General features: G+C 67.2%; 1 protein-coding gene across 7 annotated transcripts in view; it reads right to left on the bottom strand.

Annotated features, from left to right (window-relative positions):
* Positions 1–25,627, bottom strand: part of RXRA (retinoid X receptor alpha) — a 95,427-nt gene that overhangs the window by 18,820 nt on the left and 50,980 nt on the right. For 4 of the 7 annotated variants that reach the window (XM_043566528.1, XM_043566527.1, XM_043566531.1 and 1 more), the window contains exons 2-4: positions 8,569–8,834; positions 3,106–3,256; positions 2,573–2,752 (exon numbers count right to left, since the gene is read on the bottom strand). In XM_043566528.1, the coding sequence (XP_043422463.1) occupies positions 2,573–2,752; positions 3,106–3,256; positions 8,569–8,834 (597 nt within the window). Of the gene's footprint in view, positions 1–2,572; positions 2,753–3,105; positions 3,257–3,533; positions 3,558–8,568; positions 8,835–17,461; positions 17,484–25,627 lie in introns of those variants that run through there. The other 3 variants (XR_006295069.1, XM_043566526.1, XM_043566529.1) reach the window with 2 other exon arrangements.

Here is a 25,627-nt window from a genome sequence, read left to right as displayed (position 1 = left end):
GGCCTCTTGGCCTGGGAGACTGTGGAGCCCCGTGCAGGGCCAGCACTAAAGCCACACTGCAGCCACTGATCACCCCTCCCAAGGGTGAGGCTGTGGCCTGGGCCCTGCCACAGGGCTACACACGGGAAAGCATGGGTAAGAGTGCCGTCTGAGGCACGAGAGAGCCCGGAGGAGGGTTTTTACCGCACGTTCGTGACTCATAAATCCAGTACGAGGCAAAGGGGAGGTGGGCCCTGACGGGATCAGGTATTTATCTAACGGCCCATAAATCAGGTCTCGAGGGCCGTGCGCCGCCTCGGGAATGCGCCCAAAGCACCAGATTTATCCATCAGGCGAGAGAGACAAACGGGCTGGTGCCACCCCGGACCAAGCCAACGGCTGCAGACGGGATTCGGCCTGTGCTGGCCCGGAGACCCCCCAGGTGCCCACCCCTGCAGCCCGTCTTTCTGTGAGTGAAGTCAGGGCAGAATCCCCACATCACGGGCAAGGGGGCTAGAGTGAGTGTGGAGACGGGGCCGGTGCCCAGTGAGGCCCTGCGCGAAGCAGCTGTTTCTAACAGCCACTCACAAGACCCAGTCACTGTGGGTGCCAGGAGGGGGGTCAGACCAGGTCTCCCCAGCCCTGGGACCCTGCAGCATCCACTCTCTCCCAGACCTTCGGGAGGTCAGGCAGCTGGGGTCTGATGACACTCAGGCTGAGGGGGCCTTAGAGAGAGATCCTCATTTAGCAGACAGTCCCGGGGACCCACGGAGGGTGACTCTCTGGGGCCGGGAATGGCATCCAGGCCTTGCAGCATGCCGTATCTGCTGATGCCCTCGGCCTCTGCACACGCCATCCCTTCCGGCTAGGCACCCGGTCTACCCGACACCCTTGCGCTCTGAAGGCATCAGCCTGACATCTGCCTGCAGCTGGGTCACCGCCTCCTCTGTGTCCCCTGCCAGCGCTGAGCACACCTGGGGGCCCCGCCTGGTAACGCGACAATCCCTTGCAGTGGACGCATGCCCACGGCTCGCTGCTGCGTGCCCAGTGCCCAGCGTGGCGCCTGGCACCAGGAGTGCTGAGCTCGGCCAGTGAGTGGTCTCGGGCGCTGACCCGAGCTCGCTCTGTGCTGGGGTGTCCTCAAGGGAGCCCGAGCCTCCCCCCCAGCCCACTGGCACCTGGCCATCTGGCCAGTGCCCTACGCCCAGGGAACACACTCATCCACCACCCACCATGTGCCTGCCCCCCCCAAGTCCCCATCCCGGGAACACAGCTGTACGGGCCACCCCCGGCCAACCCTCCCTGATTACAAAGGGCACCCAGAGGAACCAGGGCCGGGTGCACACCTCCTCTGGCCCCCTGGATAGCGTAAAGGAACGCGGACACACCAGGGGCCTCCTGGGTCCCGCCTGGCACATGGCCTCGGACAAGCCCTGGACCCTCTGGGCTTCAGCTCCTCTGCCTGTCCGAGGAAGGGTGGGTGGGCAGACACTCCTCGAGGCCCCGGCCACCCCTGCAGCTCAGCGCTGCAGCTCCCGAGGCTCCCCCCCCCCCCCGCCCTGGCCGGAAGAAGTGCCAGATGCAGGACATCCCGTCGTCCCGCTTGCCCTCGTGGCCTCGAGGAAGAAGTCCCACAGGACCACCTGGCCCGGCTGGGGTCTCAAGTTTCCTAACAAGGACGAGGGGGGTAAAACAGGAAATGAGACGAGAGCCGCAGGCACCCCAGGGGACGGTCCTAGGTGGTGAGGCCCCACTGGAGGCCCCACGAGGAGGTCCGAGACGCACACCCTGACCCCACGCAGCACGTCTCCAGCCCCGTGAGGCGCCGGCTGCGAGACTGAGCGCAGAGGCAGACGTAACAGCGACCCAGGATGCAGGAGTCATCGAGCCTGCAGACCGGGAAACCGAAGCCCACGGACGGCTGGGGGGGGCCGAGCAGAGGTCGCACCGCGAGTTGGGGTCAAGAGCTCAGACCCAGGTCTGGCTGAACAACTGGACGATTTCAATGACCTCAGGTGACCTTCCCTACCTGCCCCGACCCCCTGCCCCTAACAAACGGTTGTCAATAAAACGGGCTCCGAATCCAAGGCGGAGACGCCCGCTGAAGGAGGTCCGAGGGAGGGGGAGGTGGGGCACAGGGCGGCCCCCCCGCATGCAGCAGGGCTCAGCGGCACCCCCGTGGCGGCTGGGGCTCCCTGCTCCACTCCGCCCCCTCATCAGCGCTGTCCCTGCCACGGCGTCCCTGACTGTCCCCTTACCAGTCGGCCGCAACACGACCTCAGGACCCTCCCTCTCCCCATCTCGCACCTGCAGTCTCGGCCGTCGCCCCGGTCCCAGAGCCCATGCCCTGGGCCACTGGCACCCGAAGAGGCTTTGATCGCGTTCCCCCGCGGGGCTGAGAGCCGCCACCGGGCAGGATGGAGGCGGCCCCCGCTAAGCCCAGAGCCTGGCGAAGAGCAGGCGGGCCCAGCGTCCAGGGAGAGCCACGGGGCTGGCCCCTGGAGGGAGCGAGCGCCCCGTCGGCTGGCCGGCGGGGCCGTGCGCGGGGCGGGGCCGTGGGAGGAGCCGCGGGGACGGCGCCGGGCGGGCCTACCTTCGCGCTTCATGCCCATGGCCAGGCACTTCTGGTAGCGGCAGTACTGGCAGCGGTTGCGTTGCCGCTTGTCGATCAGACAGTCCTTGTTGTCCCGGCAGGTGTAGGTCAGGTCCTTGCGCACCGTCCGCTTGAAGAAGCCCTTGCAGCCCTCGCAGCTGTACACCCCGTAGTGCTTGCCTGCGGGGAGCGGGGCCGTGAGCGCGGCGCCCCGCCCGGGCGCGTGCGGCCTCCTCCACCCCTGCGGTCGGGGTGCAGGGGCGCGAGGCCGCCACCTTCGCCGTCGCCCCCCCCCCCCCCCCCCCCGCGACGGAGGCCTCCAGGCCCCGCCCACCGCCGTCCCCCCTGCCGCCTCCCCTGCTCGCGATCGCACTGCTGCGAAAACACCAGAAGGCCCGGCGTGAGAGGCCTGCGGAGCTCCGATCAGCCCCCTCTTGGACCCGGCCGGCCGCCCGCCTCCCCGCACCGCTGCGCCCTGCCCAGGGGGGCGGTGGGGGGAGTCCTGCGGTCCCGCTGCAACCACGACGGCCTACCTGAGGAGCGGTCCCCGCAGATGGCACAGATGTGCTTGGTGAAGGACGCCATGTTCCCTGAGGGGTGGGCCGGGACTTTGAGGACACCATTGAGGCCCAGCGGGGGCTTGATGTCCTCGCTGCTGCTGACGGGGTTCATGGGCGAGCTGAGCTGAGGAGGGAAAACCGGGGGCGTCCAGGGGGGCACGTGCCAGCATCCCCCCACCAGCCCTACCACAGGAAGGCGCCAATGAACACCCCCCCCCCCACCTTGCGGAGAGGAAACCGAGGCTCAGAGAGGGGCGAAGCCAGCCACAGGCCACACAGCACAGGAGCGGCAGGGCCCAGCCCCGCTGAGCCCTGCCCTGCCCTCAGGGACCCCCCCCCATGGCTTCAGAGGAGGACCACCCCCCCCAGGGCCCTGCTTACACCCCCTGACTCTCACCCACCTCCCATCACTGAGCGAGCCCTGGACAGGGCAGCGTGAGCTCGCACCCCTCCCCTGTGAGGCAGGCACTTTGTTTTGGGGACCCCCAACCCGCAGCTGGGCGCTGAGGCCCGGTCACAGCAAGGAACGGGAGCTGGGGTCCACCTGGGCAGCACACCGCGGGGGGGTGGGGTGGGTGGGGGAAGCTCGGATCACGTGACCCAAGGAGAGCAGGACAGATAGCGCCCCGCCCCGGCCCCGCCCCACCCGGAGGCTGACAGCCCGATGCTGCCCAGGAGGAAGCGTGGGAACCTCACCGTCGCCCTGGCAACAGCTGCCGCTGCAATGACACAGCAGTTTTGGTTCCGCTGCATCCACCCCAGCTCTCCCGGCAGCGCTAGGGCCCAGGGGTGCTTCCCGCTGCGCCCACGGGCTGGCCTGTCTCCACTGGCGCCAGGACCCCGGCCCGGCGGCCCCCGGCCCCCCACTTCTGCAAACCCCTGACAAAGGCGGAAACCGGGCGGTGTGCGCGTCTCTGGGGAAGGACAGCAGGCGCCTGGCTGCCCCCGGGTAGCCCCGGGCCCCTCCTGCCAGCGGGAACCTCACCTCCTTCCTTCCCCACGGCCCCCGACCTCCACCGCTTTCTCACGGGGCAGCGAGAACTTGGTGCTCCGAGCACACAAAGCAGAAGGCCCCCGATGCCTGTTTCCACGCCGGCCTGGGAGGCTGGGAGGGTCCTTCCAGCCCCCGTGGCTCTGGGCCCCTCCCCCGCCCGGAGCCCTGTGACTCTGAGTGCACTGACCACCCTCCCCACCCCCCCCCACCCGGGATTCCGGGGGGGGGGGGGGGGGGCTCCTGAGAAACCCCTGGGGGCCATCACGTGAGAGGGCGCCACGGACCAGAGCGGCCTGTCCAGTGGCACCAGGGCACTCTCTGCGCACCGTCCCCAGGCCTGGGAGCATTTCCCACAGGAAAGGGGACAGAGAAGGGGCCGTTTGCGGAGGGCTCCTGTGCCCAGGTGCACCACACACGTTCGCCTCTGCCATGTGGAAAACCCCCCGTCCCTTCCCAGATACAGATGTGGAGGCTCAGGAGGTCAGGGGCCCGGCAGGCAGGCCTCTGGGTAGCAGGCGGTGGGCACCAAGGCGATGCCCGCATGCTGCAGGGGGAACAGGCCCAGAGCCACTCGGAGACCCCACCCGTCACACGCCGTTCCCTAAATGCCCAGCGACACGGGACACATAGCCCCGCGCAGCCCTGCAGAGCTCGCTGGCTCGGTGGGGACGGGGCGGAGGCGGGTGGTGGGGACAGCACGGCCTTCGGCGGGGCCCCTGGATTATGTCCTCTTCCATCCGCTGTGTGACTTTGGGGAAATCATTCAATCATTCCAAGCCTGAGGTTCGTCGTGGGCCAAGCTGAGGGCCACTGTCAGGAAAACTGAGCCGACACAGGGGCAGCTTGCTGCACACACTCGGCCTCCGGGAGACGTCGCCGGCTGGGTCCCAGGCAGAGGGGCCACTGAGCCGTTCAGGAAAGGCACGACATGGGTGCAGAGGGGGCCGACGAGGCGGGAGTCACTGAGGACATGGGAGCAGGAGGCCTGCCCCCGCTGCAGCCTTCCCCACGCTGTGGGAGCCCAGCCAGGACCCCACGTGGCTGGATCCACTCGAGGGCACCAGGGAGAGGAACCTGGGCATTTCCTCTTTCATGCTTGCCCACACCGTGCTGGGTGGGTGGCAGGCCACCTGCCCTGTCTCCCGTGTACATGCAGGCCCTAAGAACTGGTGACTGCCCTAGGTAAACTGAGGCAGGGCCACTGCAGTGAGGAAGGCTGGGCGGGCCCCACGTGGGAAGGAGCTCCAGGCGGGAAGGACAGTCAGTGCCGTGGCTGTCGGCCATGTGCCGGGGGCATCCCTGCCCTCCCGGCCTCAGGCTTCCCAGGGGCACAGCAGTCAGCCCAGAGGCCTCTGGGAGCCCTAGGAGACCCTGCACACGTGGGGAGACAAGGCTGGCTGCAGCCCCCACTCACCACAGGCCTGGGGCCACCCACATCGATCCTTTGCTTCAACTAGTAAACGGTGTCCATAAGGCCACCAGGGCCAGGCTGTGCGGGGTCAGGGGTCACACTTCGCCCTTCCCAGCTCCAAGCTGATGCGCCTTGGGCTGGCCCCCCCATTCTTTGAGGAGCTGTGCCCCCGCCCCCCTGCACCCCATCCACGGTGCCAACAGCCCCTGGCTAGGGCCTGGAGGCCACGTGGGTGGCCAGGGCGGGGCCCAGTCCCATTTCCCCTTTCATATCCTTGGCATTTTTTTCAGTTCCCACTGGAGCCTACAGGACTCGCTGAAACAACCAGCAGCCTCATCAGGACCCCGCCAGGGTCTCCGCCGCCTCTGGAGGCTCCTCTCTTCCGCACCCGCCACGCCCTTCCTCCCGAGCCAACAGCAGGCTTCCCCGCCATCCGCAGCCAGAACTGGGGGTGGAGGCTCAGGCCTCCTGCCGCGGGACCAGGCCCTTGGCCTCCCCTGCCTCACAGGACCCCCAGGGCAGGGGCAAACCATGGGGATGCCCCGTCTTTGGAGGCCTCACGGCCACGGGACTGCCGACAAAGAGCAGGCAGTGCCAGCCGGCCCACTGGCCTGAGCAGATCCCCCACCAGGGAAGGTCTGCTGGGCTGGCGAGGGCTACATGCTGTGGTGCCCACGGCAGGCCCGGTGGGGCCAGAGGGCTCTGGGGCGCGGTGGGGGTGCTCCCGGGCCCTGTGCTGAGCCCCCAGACCAGGAAAGAGGCACAGGGCAGCCCGGGTGCCGGCGCCTGGGATCTGGACCCCCAGGCACCCATTTCTGGGCAGGGAGGGCGAAGCGAGGCAGACCGGGGGCGCTGGCGGGCCTTCTGGGCTGCGTGGACTCAAGCAGGCAGCCCTCGGCAGGGCGCCAGCCCTTCTCCGGCAGCAGAAATCGGAGAACCTCGCTGGTTCCGCCAACCATGACTTCGCGGTTGTGGTTTTGGGGCAGAGGGTGGGGCATGCCCCCCTTTGAACTCCACCCACACTCTTCGTGAATATGGGGAACCCCAGGTTTCCAGGATGAGCTGCTGAAGCCCAGAAGCTCCACTCACTCCGGGAAGGCGCTACCGGGAAACTGAGGCCTCGCCAGGACGGGCAGCCACGGGAGAGGCCGAGCGCGCGGCTCAGACCGTGGCAAAACTCACTGTGGCGCGACTGACTGATGGACAGAGGGACACGTGGGACAGCAGTGACCATCTGGGGCACAGCGGGCTTGCTCCCCACACCCTCTCCCAGGCCTGACTCTTGCCCCGATCCCCTTATCAGCCTCAAGGGGCCTGGGGCCCCTCACTCACACGCAACCTGGGTTCAACCAGCACCGCCAAGCGCCGGGAACCTGGCTGGGTGCCGAGAATAAGAGAGAACAGGACAGATGTGGCCCCCCAAACCCTCGCTCCCCAGTACTACCCCGCCCCCGCTCCCAGACGGGCAAACAGTGGCAAGTGGCAGGTGACCCCAAGGTCCGGGGAACACCACTGCTACGCCCAGGCTCCTGCTGAACACGAGCCCTCAGGGTGTCCAGGGCAGGTGGTGGGCCTACGACCAGCAAGGAGCCTCATGGGGCTGAGGGCCAGCAGGTGCCTGCCTCTGTCGCGGTCCCCAGGGGGGCAGGTGCAAGCTCAGTCTTCATCTGCCCCCCGGCTCGCTGTGCAGCCAGCAAGAATGGGGGTGGGGCGGCTGTGCTAAAAATAACCTGGCCAGGCCCAGCAAAGCAGCCGAGCCTCCCTCAGGCCAGCACCTCAGGCCTCCTGCCTGCTCCGGGGACCAGGTGACGCGAGAGGAACACGGGAGCTCTGCACTGACGCCTGAGACCCCAGCTCTTTTGCTCCCGTCCCCCAGCCACAAAAGGTTGACAAGGTCACTCTGGAAAAGCCAGCAAGATTCTCCCCCCAAGGCCAGCTCTGGAGGCCCAGCGAGAGGGGCAGTGGGCTGGCTCCAGCTCGGTGGTACCCTGGGGCCAGCAGCAAAGGGGACTGCCCCGCAGGCAGGGGCTTGGGAGCCCATGGGATGTGGCTGTCACGAGGGCATGTGTGGCTCTGGGCAGGGAAGCCTGCGTCCAAGTCTCTCCCCAGGAGGCTGTCCTGAGGCTCCGTGGAGATGTGCCCCAAGGCTCTCCACCACGGGGCTGTCATCTCGGGGCAAGAATGGCCAAACCCAGCCTTGGACTCGGACCTATTTCAGGAAGGACGGCTCGAGCCCCAGAGAGAGGGAGGTCCCGCTGGGATTCAGGCAGGCCCTCTGGCCACCCAGCAAGAAACCCAGCAGGAACCGCACAGAGCTGGGAGAAAGGATACCCCGCTGGGCCCCGGGGACCCGTCACCACCCAGGGATCTCCAGAAGAGCTCCAGACAGCTCTGCAGGGGTTTGGACGACAGGTGCCCAGGGGAGGGTGGACTGGGCCCCCACGGTCCCCACGGCAAGAACCAGACCGAGCCAGGCCCTGCCAGGCACCACTTCCTTCCTGATTCAGAGACAACCCTGAAAGCCAGACTGTTCCAAACCCATGCCCGTGGAAAATCCCACCGAGCCCTGACAGATGAGCTGAGGCCACCGTGGGGCCTGGGGCCCGGCCTGAGGAGGGCACATCGGCACAGAGACTGGACACGCCACCCGGGGCTCTGGGCCCGGGGCGCCGGAACCACCTGCTGTGGGCATGCGCGGCGGCCAGGAGGGAAGGGCCGAGAAGGGACAGGGGCTCAGGGGGGTGGGTGGCTGTGAATGCTGAGGAAGGCGGCGCCCTGCCCTACAGAGCTCCGAGTCAGGGGAGCAAGGGAGCCCCCTGCGGGGGGGGGGGGGGGGGCACATTGGCGTAAACGATCAGCAGCGGGGAGGCCAGCTGATGACCTCGGAGAGTCGAGGGCCGGGGAGTCAGCCAGACCCGGGCTCAAACTCAGGCCGAAGCCACCGCTCACTCTGAGGCTCGGCTTCCCAGACATAAAGGGGGGGAGAGGACCCCCCGAGGGTCCGCAGGACAGGGCCCGCCTCTGCACTTACCTGGGGGCTGCTGGTGCCGAAGCCCAGGGTGGGCGTGGTGGGCACTGACATGGAGTGGGGGCCCATGGGGGAGCTGATGACCGAGAACGGTGGGCCCATGCCGTTGATGGGCGGGCTCAGGGTGCTGATGGGCGAGTGCAGCTGGCCGGGGGAGCCGAGCGAGGAGCCGATGCCGGGCCCCAGAGAGGGGTGCAGCGAGGGGGCGGCCATGGAGCCACGCCCCGTGGGGGAGTTGAGGGAAGAGGAGTTCACCTGGGTGGAGAAATCTGCAAGACAAGAACCCAGAGGCGGGCGGTCAGGAACCCACACGGCCCGGCCTGCTCCCCGCAGGGCGCAGAGACCGCGGCGAGGCCGGGCCCCAGCGCCCCCATGGCGATCGTAACGGCTCGGGCCGCAAATTCCCCCCAACACGAGGTCCGGCCGGGCCAGGGTGCCGGAAGCTCCCCCTCTGAGGTGGCCCCGGTGCTGGGGCTCAGGCTGGGCCGGGGCGGGGGGCAGACACCAGACAGGCAGGGAGACGGGAAGGCTGCCTGTCCGCCTGGGATGCCTGGTCACCACGAGCTGCCAGTCCCCTTGCCCATATGCTCAAGGGGCTGAGGTAAAGGTGTGGGAACAACGGCACAGAGGACGAGACCAACGCCTCAGGGTGCCCACGCCGTGGCAGAAACCAGCCCGTGTCCTCAGTGTAGATTAACGCAAGGGAGGAGGTGGGAGGCCTGCGGCAGGCGCTATTATCACCCCGTCTTGCAGACGGCACATCCGGGCCTGTGTTCTTACAGTGCCCAGGGCCCGGCGGCTCTGGTACCAGGAGGCGCCCCAGCAGCCGTGGCCCTCTGACCCACGAACCCCAGATAGATGCGCACTTCCTGTGTGCCCCAAATCAGCGCGCTCCAGAGAGGGCCGGTGCTCAGAGCCGAGCAGCCCACGGAGGCTGTGGGGAGGGGCCGGGGCCTCCCACACACAGACTTTCATCTCAGGGATTTCAAAGCCCCGCAAGCGCTAATTAGGCCTCCGCACCCCAGCCTGGGGGCTCAGCAGGAAGAAACCTCCCCGGAGGGAGGCTCTCAGGTGGCGAACGCGCTGCCCACAGGGCCGAACACTCCAGCATTCCATCAGGAACCAGCCGAGGGCGGCCCGAGGGCGGCAGAGGCCAGTGGACTCCACCTCCCCCCCCCACCCCGGGCAAGCGGGGGCCCCCTCTGGGCCTCAGCCTTCCCGTTGGCAAAATGTTCCCTCGGCCCTTCTCGCTCCAGCCCGCAGTGACCACAGGCGCTTCCGCCAGGTTGAGCGGGACCACAGACACGATGGCGTGGCCTCTGTCCACATGCACCCCGGGTCAGGGGGCTGCACCCCTCGACGGCCCCGTGGAAAACCCGCCTCCGCCAACCTTGCAGTGGCTGTGTCCTGAATGTTCCCTGTGCAAACGGTCTCGGGGGGGGGGGGCATGCACCGTCACACTTCAGGACAAAGCTGCCAACCGGCAGAGTCGGAGCCTGGCACTCGTGACTCCAGCCGAGACCCTCATGCAGGGATTTATGAACTTGTCCCTGGAGACGCTGGGGGGAGGGGGGGATCAGCCCGAAGGGCACGGTGGGCGGCTCCGGCAGGAACGCAGCAGGCTCTGCCACTCTGCCAGACGCCCTCCTCTGCGAGCCTATACCTGCCCCCATCGCGCAGCCCCCTGCCCGCTGGGCACTTCCCGCTCCGTGGAACCAGAGTCCCACAGTAGAGTCGGGGGTGGACGAGCCCGCCTGCGGCTGCTCGCCGTCCAACTCCACTAGTGGGCAGCTTCGTCCGCTCCGTCCGAAATCCCAGCCGTTCACAAAAGTGGGGATCAACTGCTTTGCTGAACTTGAAAACCCAAACTGAAGAATTCCAGAGCCGGATGGTAGCAGCACCTGCTGGCAAGGATGGGTACTGCAGATCGGCCCTACTAGTCCTTAAGGGCCCCAGGTCCGCACCCCGGGAACTCCCGCGGGAAGCCTGCGGTGGGGGGGCAGGGCTGACGAGAGAGGACAGGCAGGGAGAGGCCAGGCGGTCGAGCACAGCAGACGCAGGCCCGGCTGCAGATCTTGAACCTCACGGAGCTCCCACGTCCCTGCCTACCCACTTGTGACAGCCGAGGATATTGAGGCACAGAGAAGGCAGCGGGCCCGCCCAAAGACAGGAGCCCAGAAACCCGCAGCTGCCCCTGCACCAGGCGAGCAGGGACCCACTGTGGCCCGCCTCTCCGGCCTGCAGTCGGCTTCACCCCTGCCCGAGGCTCGGCTTCCCCCTCCGCACGCCTGCTCCGCAGGAGGTGGCCACGGCCTGGACCGGGGCTGTCCCCTCCACACGGTCTGGAGAAGCACCTGTCCGACTTCTGGGTGGCAGGAAAAGGGGAGCAAGATGGACCCTGCCAAACAGGCTTGGCGGACGCCTCCCAGGGCAGCACAGAGAGAGAGGCGACTCAGCCAGGGGCGTCTGGGGCTCCCCGCCTCAGGACGGCATCCCTGGGGGAGCCGCCCACCTTCCTTCCCACAAGTGGGAAGGAGACCATGATTCCAGGGCCGAGCAAGAGAAGCCACTCCTAGATTCCACCCCCCCTGCCAGGTACTCCTGGGGGCCCTTGGGCCCTGACCAGAGCAGGGCCCGCAGGGTTTCTCTGCGGCTGTTCTCCACCAGGGGCCCGGTGCAGCCGTAGCCACAGCCACTGGGAGGGGCCTCTGCTGCCACCAAGGCTCACAGCTGCAGGGGCCGGTGCCCCCCGAGCTGCTGGTTGGTTGTTTGTTTGCTGCTCCCCCCCAGGAAAGGGAGGGAGAGGCAGGAGAAAGCTTGGCCGGAAAGGGGGAGGGCGGCAGGGAGGGAGGCCGGGAGGGAGGAGGCCTGTTTGACTGCCAGCCGCCGGCCTGCACCCCAAAGCTCCCCAGCCCCCCAAGGCATTGCCTGCACCCAGCCCGAGTCTGCGAACCAGGAGGAGGGGAGCCCATGGGGGAAGGAGCACCCCCCCTCGAGCCTCTGCAGCAGGCACCCTGCCCGCCCGGCCCGAGGCTGCGTGCTCAGTGTCCAGCAATCGCCCACCCTGCCGTGAGCCCTGGGGCTGCTGGGTCCCAGGACCCCACCCCCACCCCAGCCCGCCTCCTCGGGACCCCTGCTGCTCCCAGGCCCCCACTCTGGGTGCTTCCTGTTTACACAGAACATCCACAGAAGACACTTTCCCGGAGCCTGGGTGACAATGGGCTGGGTGTGTTTTCTGGAGTCTTCTGGAGAGAGACACTCTGGCCAGGAAGGGGAACATTAGAAAGAAAAGGCAAAAAAAATGCCCAAACATCCTCGGCTCGCAGAGGCCCTGCCCACCCCCTTCCACGTGGGTGCAGGCCCCACCGCTGCCATCCGCCCCTACCCGCTGATAAGCAGAGGCGGCGATAAGGCCTTATTCTTTAAAAGTCATACTTTGGACTTGCTGGGGCCTTGTCACTGGCTGATCGCCACACACTTATCTGATCCTCGCTCAGTGGGGCTGGGGGGGGGGGGCGGGGCTGCAGGACATCAAGCTCAGACACGGGGGAGCCAGCTGACACCCGGCCCTCCCTGGCCAGGGGGGCGCAGGGGGGCGTGTGGGGAGGGGCGGCGCCCAAACGCCGAGCCTCACACCCTCAGCACCCCCGCACCTCACACCCCTTCCACTGCTCCCCGCTGCCATGCCCTCTTTGGGACGATGAGGCATCAGTGGGACTCGGAGCTCATAGGGACCTCCACGAGACAGGCCTCTGTCCAAACGGACGGGAGGCCCAGCAGCCCCCACACAGGCAAAGAGACCTGGACGGGCTGCCAGATTCAGTCCAGGAAGGCTGCACGGAAGAGGTGGTGGACGGATCTCTCCTTTAGCACAAAACATACTTGAGGCCACAAAACTGCATCTCACACACAAATACCTGGAGGGCAGCCTCAGAGTCACGGGCAGAGGTGGGAAGCCCTGGGCTCTCAGCCCCAGAGCAGGCGCCCAGAACCTCCCTGAGCCCCAGAGCCTGGGGGTTAAGAGCTATGCTTAATAAAGTTTGAAGCCGAGAACGGTCTCCTGGGGACCGACAACGGCAGGGGCCGCTTCTTGGGGCGGTGGGCTCTCGGTCGTGGCTGCTTACAAGCAGAAACCACTGCCACAACTCAGGAACAGGTGGCCCGAGGTCCCTTGGGGAGAGGGAAGAGACATCTCCACTCTCCAAAATTCCACAGCCGCATGGGGTCCCGCCAGGACCCCCCGCCCCCCCCCCCCGCCCTTGGGACCCCACGGCAGGAAGCCGGGGAAGCCCCACCGCCTCCTTTCCGGTGGCTGCATGGCAGGAGGGAGGCGGGGAGGAGGCAGGAAATGCCAGCCTCACCGCGGTGGGGTGGGGGCGCGCCCCGGGGGCTCCACCTCCCCCAGACAGCCAGGGAACCCCTGACTCTTAGAAAGGGGAGCTGGGGCTCCTCCAAGGCCCTTCTTGGCAGGACCGATCGGGGCAGGGTCCAAGCAGGCCACGGGCTGGGGCCGCGTGTCCAGTGGGAAGGAGGAGGACACCGGGCGGGCCACACAGGAAGCACAGAGTGGGGAGGGAGGGACAGGAGGTCCAAGTGAGGGAGCCTGGGGAGGGGTCCCACTTCGGGGAGGGGCAAGAAGGCCGGCGTGGGGGCGGGAGCGAAGGTGCCCAGGAGGAAGAGGGGCACAAACGTAGGGGAAGAACGTTGTAAGAACAGGAACACTTCTGAGCACAAGCTCCCCCCACCCCTGCAACGCTGCGCCCCTGCCCGGGGACCCCCCCCCCCGGAACCGAAACCCCACATCGAGGAGCTGGCAGGCCCTCAGGAGCGTCCCAAGACACCCACCTACAGCCCCCACCTTCCGGAAGGACTGCTTCCCCGAGGCCGCCAGGGGAGGGAGAAGTGGCGGCCTGGTGGGGACGCGGTGAGGACCGCGGCGCGTCTGGGTTTGGGGGAAGCTGCGAGTGGCTGGAACACAAGGAGGGGGAGAGGGGAAGCTCCCGCTGGCCCCACGGGGCGAGGGGCCTTCAGGAGCTGGGGCCGGCTGGGCAGATGGCCCCTGACATGCGGAGGCCCCAGCCGCAGGGAGAGCCGACCGCTGCCGGGACTCAGGGCCCCTGGCCTGTTTCCCCTTCTGCCAACAGAGTGCACCCAAGGCAGCAGCTACCGTGGTGGCCCCTGTGCCCCGTCCGTGCCTGCTTCCCACCCTGCAGAGGGTGGGCTGGGACCCAGGGGCCTGTCACCTCCGGCTCCCGGGGAGCCTGGCCCACCCACGACCTCCTGGCCCAGTGTCAGCTTACGGCTCAGATGGCTCAGGCTGAAATTTCAGCTCCTCTGGGGTCACTCTGCCCTCTCCCAAACCAGTGGTCCCAGCCCCAAGTCTCAGCCCCTGCTAAGGAGGACACAGGTGAGCTGGGCCTTTACAGAGGTGAGGAGAAACCCCAGCCTGCCTCTGTCCTGCCCCAAGCCCGGGGGCCTCGAGCATGAGGGTCTCTGTCCTGCCCCAAGCCCGGGGGCCTCGAGCAGGGTGGTGAATGTGCCAGGCAGGCAGCTTCGGGGGTCTCTCTCTGCCGGGCTCAGCGAGCACACGGACCCAAGGGGGCCAGAACGTGGACCTGCCCAGCTCTACACAGGGTCCGGGGTGGTCCAGATCCACCCAGACCCCAGAAAAGAGAGGGAGGGAGAGGACGGGGACAGCAAGCCAAGACGTGCATTCCTTCACCCTGCCCCCATGTGCCCGCAGGAAACGGCTCTAAGGGTTTTGGTCCCTGGGCACCCAACAGGGACTTCACCCCCATGGGTCCCATGGAGACCACCAGCTGGCCTCTCCAAAGTCCTATTTCCTGGCACGACCCCACCCCGCCCTCTGCAACAGACAGGGATGCCGGGGGGGCCAGGAGGGGAGGGGTGGAAAGGGGGCAGGCAGGGTGGACACCGAAAGCCAAGGGACGGACATCATGACCCTGCCGGCCCCACGGCCTTGTGTTGGCCCCAGAATGAGCAGCCACCACGGACCTAATAGGCAGAGGCTCTGCCCGAGACTTGGAAAGAGTCAGGGGCTCCCCGGAGAGCCTCAGGTGTCCTCCCCTCAGAGTGACGCCGGGTGGGCTGGGCCAGGTCAGGGCCCTGGGGCCCAGCTGAGCACAAGGCCTCAAGAACTCAGAGACGCCAAACCTGTCTTTAAGGCCCCTGACCCCCACCCACATCAGGCAAACCAGGGGCTCGGCTCCTCTCCCCACCCCAGAAGCAGCCACGCAGCTGGGCTCTCCTTCCTTGAACTCATATCCTGGCCCCCGGGATGTGATCAGGGGCTGGGAGTAGGAGTGTGGGACGCACGGAAAAGCGAGGGGCTGCGAATCAAAGCCCCTCACAGGAGGGTGTATGGCACAGAGCATGGCTGCTCACACGTCTGGACCCCCAGGGGAAACAGATACAAAGGCCGAGAGTAGGACTGTAGGGCCCCAGCCAGGCTGCTCTCCCGAGGAACTCCCTGGCATCCCAGGGTGTGAGAACAAGAAACAGTAACACAGGCGCTGGGACTTCTGGGTCCCAATGAGGAGACACCAACCTAAAGCCCTCAGCCCTGACCAACTTCAAACTCCCAGGGTAGATGAACACTCCCTGCGACGCGCCTCATGGAGAAAGACCCCAGGAAGGCCCACAGGGTCTAACAGGGGAAACCGCTCTCTGTAACAAAGCCCAGGGTAACACAACGTCTGTGCTGATATCCACTGAGCACTCGACGACGGATACGTCTACACCATCACCGTCAACATCACCACCATCACCATCATCACCATCAACCTCACCCCCTAAGCAAACCCCTGTCCTGCCCCACGGCACACATGAAAGCCTAAAGCCCAGAGAGACTGATGCTAAGTGGGTTTTGCCGCAAGCGGCGAAAGGGATGGGGTTTTGGGGTTCTGCTGGCCATACTGAGCAGGCCAGGGCTGGTGAGGGGCAGGGGAAGAAGAGTGGCGTGGCCGCCCTCGCCCAGCCACCTCGTACGGAAGGGGTATCGCAGCTGGGCCCGGGGGGCAGCAGGTGTGGCTGGAGTCCAGCCACCGTGGAGGAAGGGAGCAGCACGGCCGGGAGGCAGGGGGCGGCCAGGAGGGGCTCCCCGCGAGCAGCCAGCCAGTGCCGGGGCCCGGGAGGTGCTGGAGAAAGAGCTGAGGACAGCACCAGTGCCCCGGGCACTCCCGCCGGGGTCTTTGCCAGAGGCTGCCCGCCGGGGCCACACCAGGCCCAGCCAACCAAATGCACCTGCACCCCTTCCCCTCATTCTGGCAGCAGGGGGTGTCATCACCCCCCCCAGGCTGGCAGTGCTCTGATGGAGGCCCGCGGCGAGCACTATCTGGGGTACCTGAGGACGAGCTGCACACCCAACCTAGGGAGGCACCGCTCAGACCACCACGGAGCAGAGAGGGCGGGGAGTTCTGGAGCGGCACACAGCCCGAAGTCTTCGCAGCTTAGGGACACACGACGCCAGGAGCACGGCGGGGCCGCGCCCCCGCCGGAGCCCTGCCTGTCTGGCCCAGCCCCGTCCTCGCCCGGCCACCCTTGTGTGCCCAGGTGCGACGGAGAAGGCCCCACGGGCCGCTCACAGCTTCAAGGTAGCAGGTACCAGGACCTGTCGCACAGACAGCCCCAAACGCGGCTCAGGAAACGCCAACTCCCCACCTTCCCTTCCCTCTTCCCCGAGACTCCAGAGCCTCCTAGGACTCAGGGCAGGGCCAGTGTTTCCAGAAGCCACGTGACCACGGGCGATGGGCAGGGGGGCGCTGAGCACCAGCAGACACGTGGTCTGCGGAGGCCTAGGGACTCGGAGGGGCAGTGGTCAGGACCGGCGGCGTCAGGTCAGTGGCTGTGGGACGGAAGTCCCATCCCGAGGGCTCGGGCAGCCTCCTGTCCCCAGTGCCGTTCCTCCATCCATCCATCCATCCAACAGGCAGAAACCTCAAAGATGCCTGGCCCCCGAGTGCAAGCCACACAGCCACCACCTAGGGCCCCCAAATCTTGAGGGGCTCCAAGGCATCTGATCTCACCAAGAGGTGCCCACATCCCTCCACCCCAGAGACGGTCGAGGGGGCAACAAGGCTGCGGGTGGCCTCGCCGATGGGGCTACCCACCAGCCCAGCCACCCCGGCCAGCACTGCAGGGGGAGCCAGGAAAGGGCCCCAATCATCAGTGCAATGCTCCCAGAAAGATGCCAAGGAGCCCCAGACAGTACACAGAGCTGGTTTCCAGCCCTGTGGCCAGAGACCCCCAGCAGGCTGGCCGGGCCCGCGTCCCCGGGCGCAGCAGGCAGACCTCCCCATGCTGCGGCCAGACATCCAGGCCACGGCCCCGCTTGGCAGTCTAACACATGCTGCCTGCTGGACAGCCTGCCAGACGGGCCAAGAAGCAGCAGCCGTGGACGCCCCCAGACCTGCTGGAATGCCGGGGGAGGAGGCGCAGGGACAGAAACAGGGGGGACGAGAGGAATGCGGAGGAACCGGCAGCCTGCCCTGATGAGCCTGCAGCCGGCACCCCGGCCGCTGCAAATCAGAGATCCCCACGCATGCGAGCCTGCCCCGCGGCCCCGCAGAGGGCTGTGAAGTCTCCCCGAAGACACCCCCGTATCGCAGAGGGCGAGTCTAAGCAGGACTCGACAGCACACCGACCCCACACACCCCGTCTGATCACGGGAGCTCTCGTCCAGCGGGCAGGGGGAGGGCTCGGTGGGAGAGGTTCCTCCCGAGCCAGAGCCAGAGCCGCTGGCCAGGACCCTTCGCCCTCACGAAGACCCCCCACGGCCAGCGGGGCGGCCGGGCACTGAGCCACAGGCACAGAACCTGGGGCCCAGCAGCGACGCCCACTGTGGGGACAGAGCGCAGGGAGCGGGAAGCGCGCTCACCTCTCCGAGGCCAGGCGAGGGCTCCTGAGCGCCACGGCCTCCCCTCCAGGCTGTCCCCTCCACTGTCCCCAGCACCTGTGGGGTGCTGCCCAGACTGTGGAGGAAGGTGGGTGGGAAGGGGGGATTCCTGGTGAAACCCCGCCTGCGGCAGGAGAGCTTGCGGGGGAGAGAGGGCCCCGAGTCTGCGGGCTGGTTGAACCAGTTTCTTCTCAACAGGAAAAGAAATGATTCTTGTTTCATTTTGAGCCACGTTGCCCTGGCTGGCGCAGAGGCCCTGCTCTGTCGGGGAACACGCCTGTGCGTCCTGCCCCCGACAGCTGTTTGTTCTCACTCTCACGTGCATCCCCGTCAGGCCCTGGAACACATCTGCAGACACCAGGGCTGAGCCTGCCCACACCCCACCCGCCTGTGGTGGAGTGTGGGGGCCCCCAGGCAGGTGGCCGGGCAGGTCAGAGCTTTCCGGAAGGGCCAGGGAGAGGAGATGCTCCGGGTGAAACTCCTCTGGGCCTGGGGTGGGCTGGTCGCACCTGGAGACACTCCCACGTCCCCCCTCTGCCCAGGAGCACCACCGTTTCACGGCCGTGGGCACGAATGCTCAGAGCCCGGGGCCGCACGGTGGGTGGGGCAGGGCCAGGCCAGGGGTCCCCGGGGAAGAGGGCGTCTGCTCAGCTCCCAAGGAGTTCCCGGAGGGCTTCCCATGACCCCCACTGCCACGTGCTGTGAGCCCTGGCCACGCTCCCCTCGGCAGAGGCTCACCCACGCCACACCGACTCAGCCAGGGGCTCCCGGCCGGTGTCAGTCGCGTGCGGGGACCCGCCTGGCGGGGCCCTGCAGACCGGAGACAGGGCCTCACCAGTGACACAGACCGAGAACCTGTCGTCTGCCCGCTGGAGCAGGGGCTTCCCCATCTCAGCTAGAGCAGGGGCACCTCCCTCCGCAGGCGAGGGCCTCTGTGGGTGCTCACCTGGACAGCACAGCAGCCCAACCCCCGCTCCCCACCCACCGGGCCCTACAAGGCCAGGGCAGCCTCTTCAAAGGTCACCCTGGCACACCACCCCCGCCCCACCCCTGCTGAAAACCCTGCCAGCTCTTCTCTGCTCTGGGCAAGAAGCTTCCATGCAGGAGCTGCTCTGGGACCAGCACAGGCTGACCTGTGAGCCCCTCGGGGCCTGCGAGGCCCACGGGCTGGGCTGGGCTGGGCTCCCAAGCTGAGATCTGCCGGGGACCCGCTGTGTGCCAGGCTCCGCCCACTACTTTCTCCTCTGGGCCCCCAGCAAGAGCAGGGAGGGGGGAGACAGAGGCCCCGAGGTGGCCGTGCGAGCACAGGGCCAGGCCCGGCTGACCCCAGAACCTCTGCCCTGTCCTCACAATCCAACCACGCCCCCAGGACACCGACTCCTGCCGTACCTGGGGAAGGGGGGGGGGGTGAGGCCATGGAGAGGGACAGGCGGTATCTGTTCCCAAGCACCCAGGACAGGGCTACAGGGAGCACCCACAGGAGCATCCAGCCCACAGGGTCCCCAGGCAGAAGCGGGGATAAAGAGACTGACAGACGGCCCAGGAGGGCTTCCTCCTGGGCTCTGGATGGTCACGACCTCCATCTGCACAGCACTGCCCCCGGCAAACGCCCACCAGTCCCCCTGGTACAGAGACCCGGCCGCGGCCACCTCGGCACGGTGTCCCCATGGCCACCCCCGCCGCTGATCACCTGGCAGGATGGTCATGGTCCACCGTCACTGCTAGAACCTACCATGGCTCCCCATTATACAGCCCCCAAATCCCAAAGCCCCCGGCCCATCCTGGAGCCCCGGGGAAGCCCCGTGGCTGCCCAGTGCTCCTGCCTGCTCGCCCCGCGGGGCCGGGGCCTCCACCCACACACTCGCTGCCCCCGTGCCCCTTCCTGGCCCCCTCGGGCTCACCAATGTCCACTTCTCTGGGTGTCACGAGCAACCCCCAGGGGGTGGCCAAGGCCAGCATCGATGTGGGGGAGGGAATCTGGGGAAAGTATGTTTCCACCGTTTGTTACTGTCCTTGGGAATATCTGAAAACAGCTTCTACGAACTACCAACAACACGCATTTTTGAATGCCTCGGGGAGGGGGGAGGGTAACAGGGCTGGGGGCCGGCCAGCCGCCACAAGACGAGTCAGGTGACCAAGTGTGCTCCCCGCGGCAGGGCTGAGGGGCCCAGGTGACCCGAGCCCCGCCCCGGGGCGCTGGAGCTCAGTGAGGCCAGGCGCAGAGGGCTGGGGGGAAGCCAGCCGGCAGATAGCTGCACCCAGCTCTCACCCCAGCCAGGGACAGCGGACACCCTGTCAGCACGAGAGAGAAGCGGCGAGGGCCCAGAAACACGCCTTCTCAGACGTGGAACCCACCCACTTCCCGAAACCCACACACAGTCCATGCAGCAGCAGCCCCTGCCAAGTGGGAAAAGGGTCTGGATCCTTCCAGCAAACACACAGCTCGCCGGATGCCTGGGGAATCCCTACCACCTAGCCCCGCGGGCGCCTGGCTGTGTCACCTGGACTGCGAGGACGTCAAAGAACAAGCTGGCTCCGTCAGAGATCTCCCACCCAGACGTCGGAAGACCCCAGATCCAGGTGCAGAAACACCCCAGAGACCAGCAAAAAAAGCCTCAAGCGCCCGCCACAGCCCCCACTGACGGACTCCAGAGCCCAAAACCCATGCACTCGACTCGCGGAGGAAGTCCTTGCTCAGAGCCTGCGGACGCAATGCCACACACAAGGCGAACACGCCGCTTCCCAGAGAATAAACGATCGGAAAGCGCTAAACGTGGCCGCGAGAGGTGGGAGGTGGGGGACAATGCCCAGCAGCCAGGCGCCCGCTCCAGGCAGACCCCGTGCCCACCTGCACGTGGCCAGAGCGCTGTCCCCGAGCCGTCCGCAGGGGAGACGGTCAGCAGGCCCCGCGGGACACTTGGAAAGCCCGGCCCGGTCACCAAATGCCCACGATGACCCCTTGCCACGCACACGTGGGCTGCACCCACAACGCCCCGTTCACACATCTCACACCCGCCAGCTGAGAGCCACCCAGCCAAGTGGGACAGGCTCGCCTGTCCCACGTTGCCCAGCGGCCATGTTCTAACTTGGGTGCCAGGCCCAAAGCCCAGTGGTTCCCAGAGACCGTCCTGCCCGGCGCCCAGCACAGGAGAGGGCCTAGCAGCTCGGGGTGTTTTACGTACGCGGGCGGTTTTACACAACTTTAAACACCTGTCACGCCAAGAGCTTCAGCCGACCTGGAAAACACTACCTGCACCCACCTTACGTGTATGGACGTCAAAGCCAATACCTGGAGGGCCTGTCCAGGGTCAAGTGTGGAGGGAAGCGAGACACACGCACAGTTCTCGTGCTCGAGGGTGAGCTGCCGGGGGGGTGGGGTGCCAACCCAAACAGCCCACTGGCACCCCCAAAGCCGGAAAGACAGACCCCCAGGTTCCAAACCACCTGCAGAGGGTTTCTTTGCTGTAGGAGGCCAGGGCCTTCGAGAAGCCTCATCGCTGCAGACCCAGACCCCGAGTGGCCCTGCACGGTGGCTCGCCCATGACAGCCTGGCAGAGAGGGCAGAGCTGAGCCCGCAGACGCCCAGGGCCGGCCCCAGGCGAGCGAGCCCCGTGTGCCCGTCCCTTAGCTCCCGACAGGGTGCAGGAAAGGCTTGCAAAGGGCACGTTTAGGGCAGGCAGCCCCCGGCCAGGACAGCAAGGTGCCCAGCGGCCATGTTCTAACTTGGGTGCCAGGCCCAAAGCCCAGTGGTTCCCAGAGACCGTCCTGCCCGGCGCCCAGCACTGTCCACACGGCACGCCACGGGCCGGGCCGCGGCTCTGGACACAGAGACGCAAGCAGGAGCCTGAGACATCATGGGCTAAACGCCCACAAACTGCAAAAGGACTTTAACAAGAGGGCTGGGAGAAGGGCGCTTGGGTGGCTCAGTCAGCTGAGCGTCCGACTCGCAACTTGGGCTCAGGTCACGATCTCACAGTTCGTGAGTTCGAGCCCCCCGTCGGGCTCTGTGCTGACAGCGTGGAGCCGGCTTGGGATTCTCTCTCACCCTCCCTCTCTCTGCCCCTCCCCCCCCCACTCTCTAAGTAAATAAACTTAAGAAAAGGGCTGCAGAAGCAAGGTGGTCTGAGCTCCACCCCCAGCCGCCCAGGTCTGTGTGGCCCTGGACAAGTCACCGCACGCCCGAGCCTCAGTTTCCCCTGAGCCTGGGCACAGAAGACGGCATCCTCCCAGGGACGTCTAGGAAGGTAAGTCAGCAGCCTATACAGATCCTGGCACAGGTGAGGGATCAAGACGCAGGTGTCCTCACAGCGAGCGGAAGAGACACACGGCGCGAGCCGGGAAGGCCAGAGGTGCAACCCCCGTCACCACGAGGGGCTCGACTGGGAGCGGCTGGGGCTCCCGCCTCTCACTCCTCAGCAGAGAAGGGCTACCAGCCACCCCCACAGGCCTCCTCCCCACGTACCCCACACTCAGGCCACCGGGAATCCACACGCCCCACCCCACCCCCGCCCCCAGTTAGACCAGTGCCACGGTCCCCGTCTCATGTGCAAAAGGGGAGTGAGCCAGACCCCGAGGCGCCCTCCCCAGAGCTGGCCGCCCTCCCTGGAGTCCAGCGCGCACATATTCGGGGCAGGCCAGAAACCAGGAGTTTGAGCCCGAGGCCATCGGGTCTACAGACCAAAGGACCCCAGTCACGGCCGTGCCCACGGGACCTCAGACAAGTCTCCTCTGTTCGCACATCTAAAGGACGAGGAGCTGAGAGAGGCAGCCGGGGATGCTGGTCAGAATCGGGAGGGAGCAAGATGCTCTCACCTGGGCCCCCGGGCAGACTTTCCACGAGCTGAGCCCCACACCCCACAGGCAAGACACTGGCACCCTCCCAGGCCGGGTTGCCCCCAGGCCCGCCCGCCCGCCCGGCCCGGCCCTCACCTGCTGGCCACCTGTGGTCCCCTGCCCGCCAGGCCAGGCCCCCTCCCGAAAGAGAGGCCAGGAGGTGCAGCCTCATGGCGAGCGTGGGAGACAGGTCCCACCACGGGGGCGGCCCCATCAGCCCCCGGCCCGCTGGCTCGGGGTCCCACGGCCTCCGGCGATGCAGTGTGGCGGCACACGGGCAGCGGGAGCTTGGGTGGGGAAGGAGGCCTGGGAGGACCGGCGTCTCTGCAAAGCAGCTGCGAGCCTCAGGAGCCAGTGGCGCTCACGCTGGCCCAGCGGGCGAGTTCCCCTTTCCCAGGGCCCGCCCGGCCCACCACTCTCACCCAGACACCTGTGACCACAGGCAGCTCCCATCGGCCGAAACCGGCACTTCTTGGAAGAGGACACGGACCCCAGCCTCGTTTCCTCAATCTGAGCCTGCAGATGGTGAGGCAGATGGGCAAACTGCCCGGCAGGGCCCGGGGCCGGGGGACGGGGCAAGGCCCCGACGCAGGCGGACCAGAGCCCCACCGGCTCCCCTGCCGGCTGACCCGGCCAAGCCCCCTTCCCCGGCTGCACGCCGTGAGGATGGGGCGCGCTTGCCCACGTGGTGCCAGCCGCCCGGGGGGGCTCCTTTGTCCTGACGGACCGTGCCTGTCCTGGCCGACCTGCGATGCCGTCCCCCTGCACCCCAGCAGGAGACACTGTGCACTGAGCCCTGGGAGTCTTTCTTTTGCAGGACTGAGTCCCAGCTAGGGCAGGGGGCGGAGGGAGGCGTGGGGGAGCAACGAGGAGCCCCACGGCCAGGGAAGCGGGGCCTGAGCCGGTCTGGGTGGACCCCGCCTCCAGGGGCCACAGGGACTCAGCCTCTGAGGGGAGAGGGTCTTCGGGAAGGCTTCACCGCCCCCGGCCGCTCTTTCAGGCCACAGAATGCGTCCCGGGGCCCATCAGCCCAGGGCTCGGGGCCGGCGTTGGGAGTGGGGGGCAGGGGGACCACAGCACGCAGACTTCGGCCCCACAGGCCCCCCGCCAGGCGAGGAGCCTGAGGCCCAACCAGGTCTATCCACGTGGGGCTGCCCTGCCCAGATGGCAGGGGCCCGGGCGGCCCCCAGACCACGCCAGCACACCCCACACCTGTCCACCAGCTTGCACCCCCCTCCGCCGGAAAGCCAGCTGGCCGTGGGACTGGGGCAGGCCCCTGCCCACGGGGCGCCCACCGGACTCCCGACGCCTGGCCTACCCCCAAGGCAGGCTCCCCCTGGCGCTCACGTCCCCACGGCCCGTCACATCCTCCAAGCCAATCCTGTCACGTCACCAGGGACCCACGTCACGCTCCAGCCCTCCACGAATATCTGCCCAATCTGGGGTTCCAGGATCCAGGGGAAGGCCCCAGAAGTCGCGCTGCAGACTGGAGGGGCCTGGGACTCCCACATCCATGGCGGGAAACGGCACGTCACTTCCTGCGCTTCTATTCAGTTTGCGTTTGGTTTGCGACGCACGTGTTGTTTTCATGACAGTGACACAAGCCACCTCTGCAGCAGCCTGACTTTAGCAAGACTCTGGCCACACACGAGACCCAGGCTGCTGCTGTCCGTCCTCCAGGTTGGCCGCGATCCCTCATTCGCTCCCGGTCACACCTCCCAGCGCCTGTCCGCCTGGTTCAGGGCCCGGGACCACACCTGCATCAGATCACCCGATGGACAGGTGCGGCGAGGTCCTGCCTGGAACCAGCACCACAAGCCCAGCCCAGGAGAGGCAACATGGCAGCCCAGCTGTGGCTGGTGGTCCACTGCGTCCCCCAGATCGTCCTCAGCTGCCTGTGGCCTGACCAGCAGGCCTACGCTCCCAGGGCAGGGCAGTCCCTGTGAGACCAGCCCCCTGGTCACCAGTCCCCACCGTGGCCCGCCTGTGTGCGGACACCCGGGGAGGCCAGCCGCCACCCACCCCCTCCCAACACACGCACACGAGCAACATCCATGTGGGTCACGTGGCCCCAGAGTCCTACCAGCACAGCCCCCGGGCTCTCCCCGACCAGACCCCGCCTTGAGTGGGCCCATCCAAAGGCACTCAACCAGTCAGCAAGTGCCAGGACTGTGGTAGGTGCTAAGCAGAACCGGGAGGCTGGGGGGCGGACAGAAAAGCGGCAGGGGTGGGGGTGGGGGTGCCGCCCAGTGAGTGCGCATCTCCTCCCGGTAGGCGTTTCGCGACGTGAGACATCGTCCATAGCTTGAGGTCGGCCGCGGAAGCATTTGCAGCACAGAAACCAGGAGACACCCCAGATCAGAGCTCCCCCACCCCACCCCACCCCACCCCGGAACCATGGGGACACCCCCTGCCGGCCTCAGCTTCCCTGTCTGTAACCAGAGGGGGTTGGCGGGACCTGAAAGCCTCCTCCCATCCCCCCAGCACCCCTCAAGGCCACAGACCTACTGTTCTTCCCGGGCGCAGGGCCCCTTCTTGGCCAGTCCCCTGCCTCCGGTCTGCCCGGCCAGTGAGGCCACGTCCAAGATGGCAGCCCAGAGGCCTTCTGCCCACTCAGGCCCGCGGCCCAGCCTCCTCCTCCCACCAGTGGGCCAGATCCGCCTCAGCACCAGGCCCCGGGCCCCTGCAGCCCCCGCCGCCCGCCCCGGCCTCCCCCTCCCGGCCCGGGTGCCCCGTGAACAGCAAACCGGACCTCAGCTTCCTTCCTCTCCACACGCGGCGGCCGTGAGGGAGCGGCGAGAAGGGCGAGGGCTGGGCAGGAGGTGCCAACCCCACCACAGCCACTCGCTCCCGTGCTGCCAGGGGCGGGGGCTGCCGCAGAGGCCAGCTAGCCTCCCCCATTCCCCCGGGGCTGGCGGGGGGGGCGGTGAAGACATGCCCGGGGAGGGTCCGGGACAGCTGTGCCCAAACAGCCCCCACGGAGGACCCCCTCAAGGCAGGGAGCCACCCGTCAAAGCCCTGACCAGGGCTGTGGAAGACCGCTGACCATCAGCTTGGAAACCTCAAATTCACCCAGGGGTCTCCCGTCCATCACCCACACCAGGGCCAGCCCACCTCCCTCTCTCAGAGGGGCCACAGGGGTCTAGCCCCCCAGCCCTCTCCAGTCAGTATGCCCATCGGCCCCTCCTAGCCCCAGCCCTGGCCCTCAGAGCAGGCACAATTATTCACTGTGGGTCTTCCTCCTCCAGGAAGCCTCCCTGCCCCTGCCAGACAGAGTAAATGGCTGGGACAGAGCCTCAGCCCCAAACCCTCTCA

This window comes from Prionailurus bengalensis, chromosome D4 (assembly GCF_016509475.1).
Source record: "Prionailurus bengalensis isolate Pbe53 chromosome D4, Fcat_Pben_1.1_paternal_pri, whole genome shotgun sequence".
Lineage (NCBI taxonomy): Eukaryota > Metazoa > Chordata > Mammalia > Carnivora > Felidae > Prionailurus > Prionailurus bengalensis.
The sequence above is the reverse complement of the archived record's forward strand: the minus strand, read 5'-3'. Positions and strand labels throughout refer to the sequence as shown.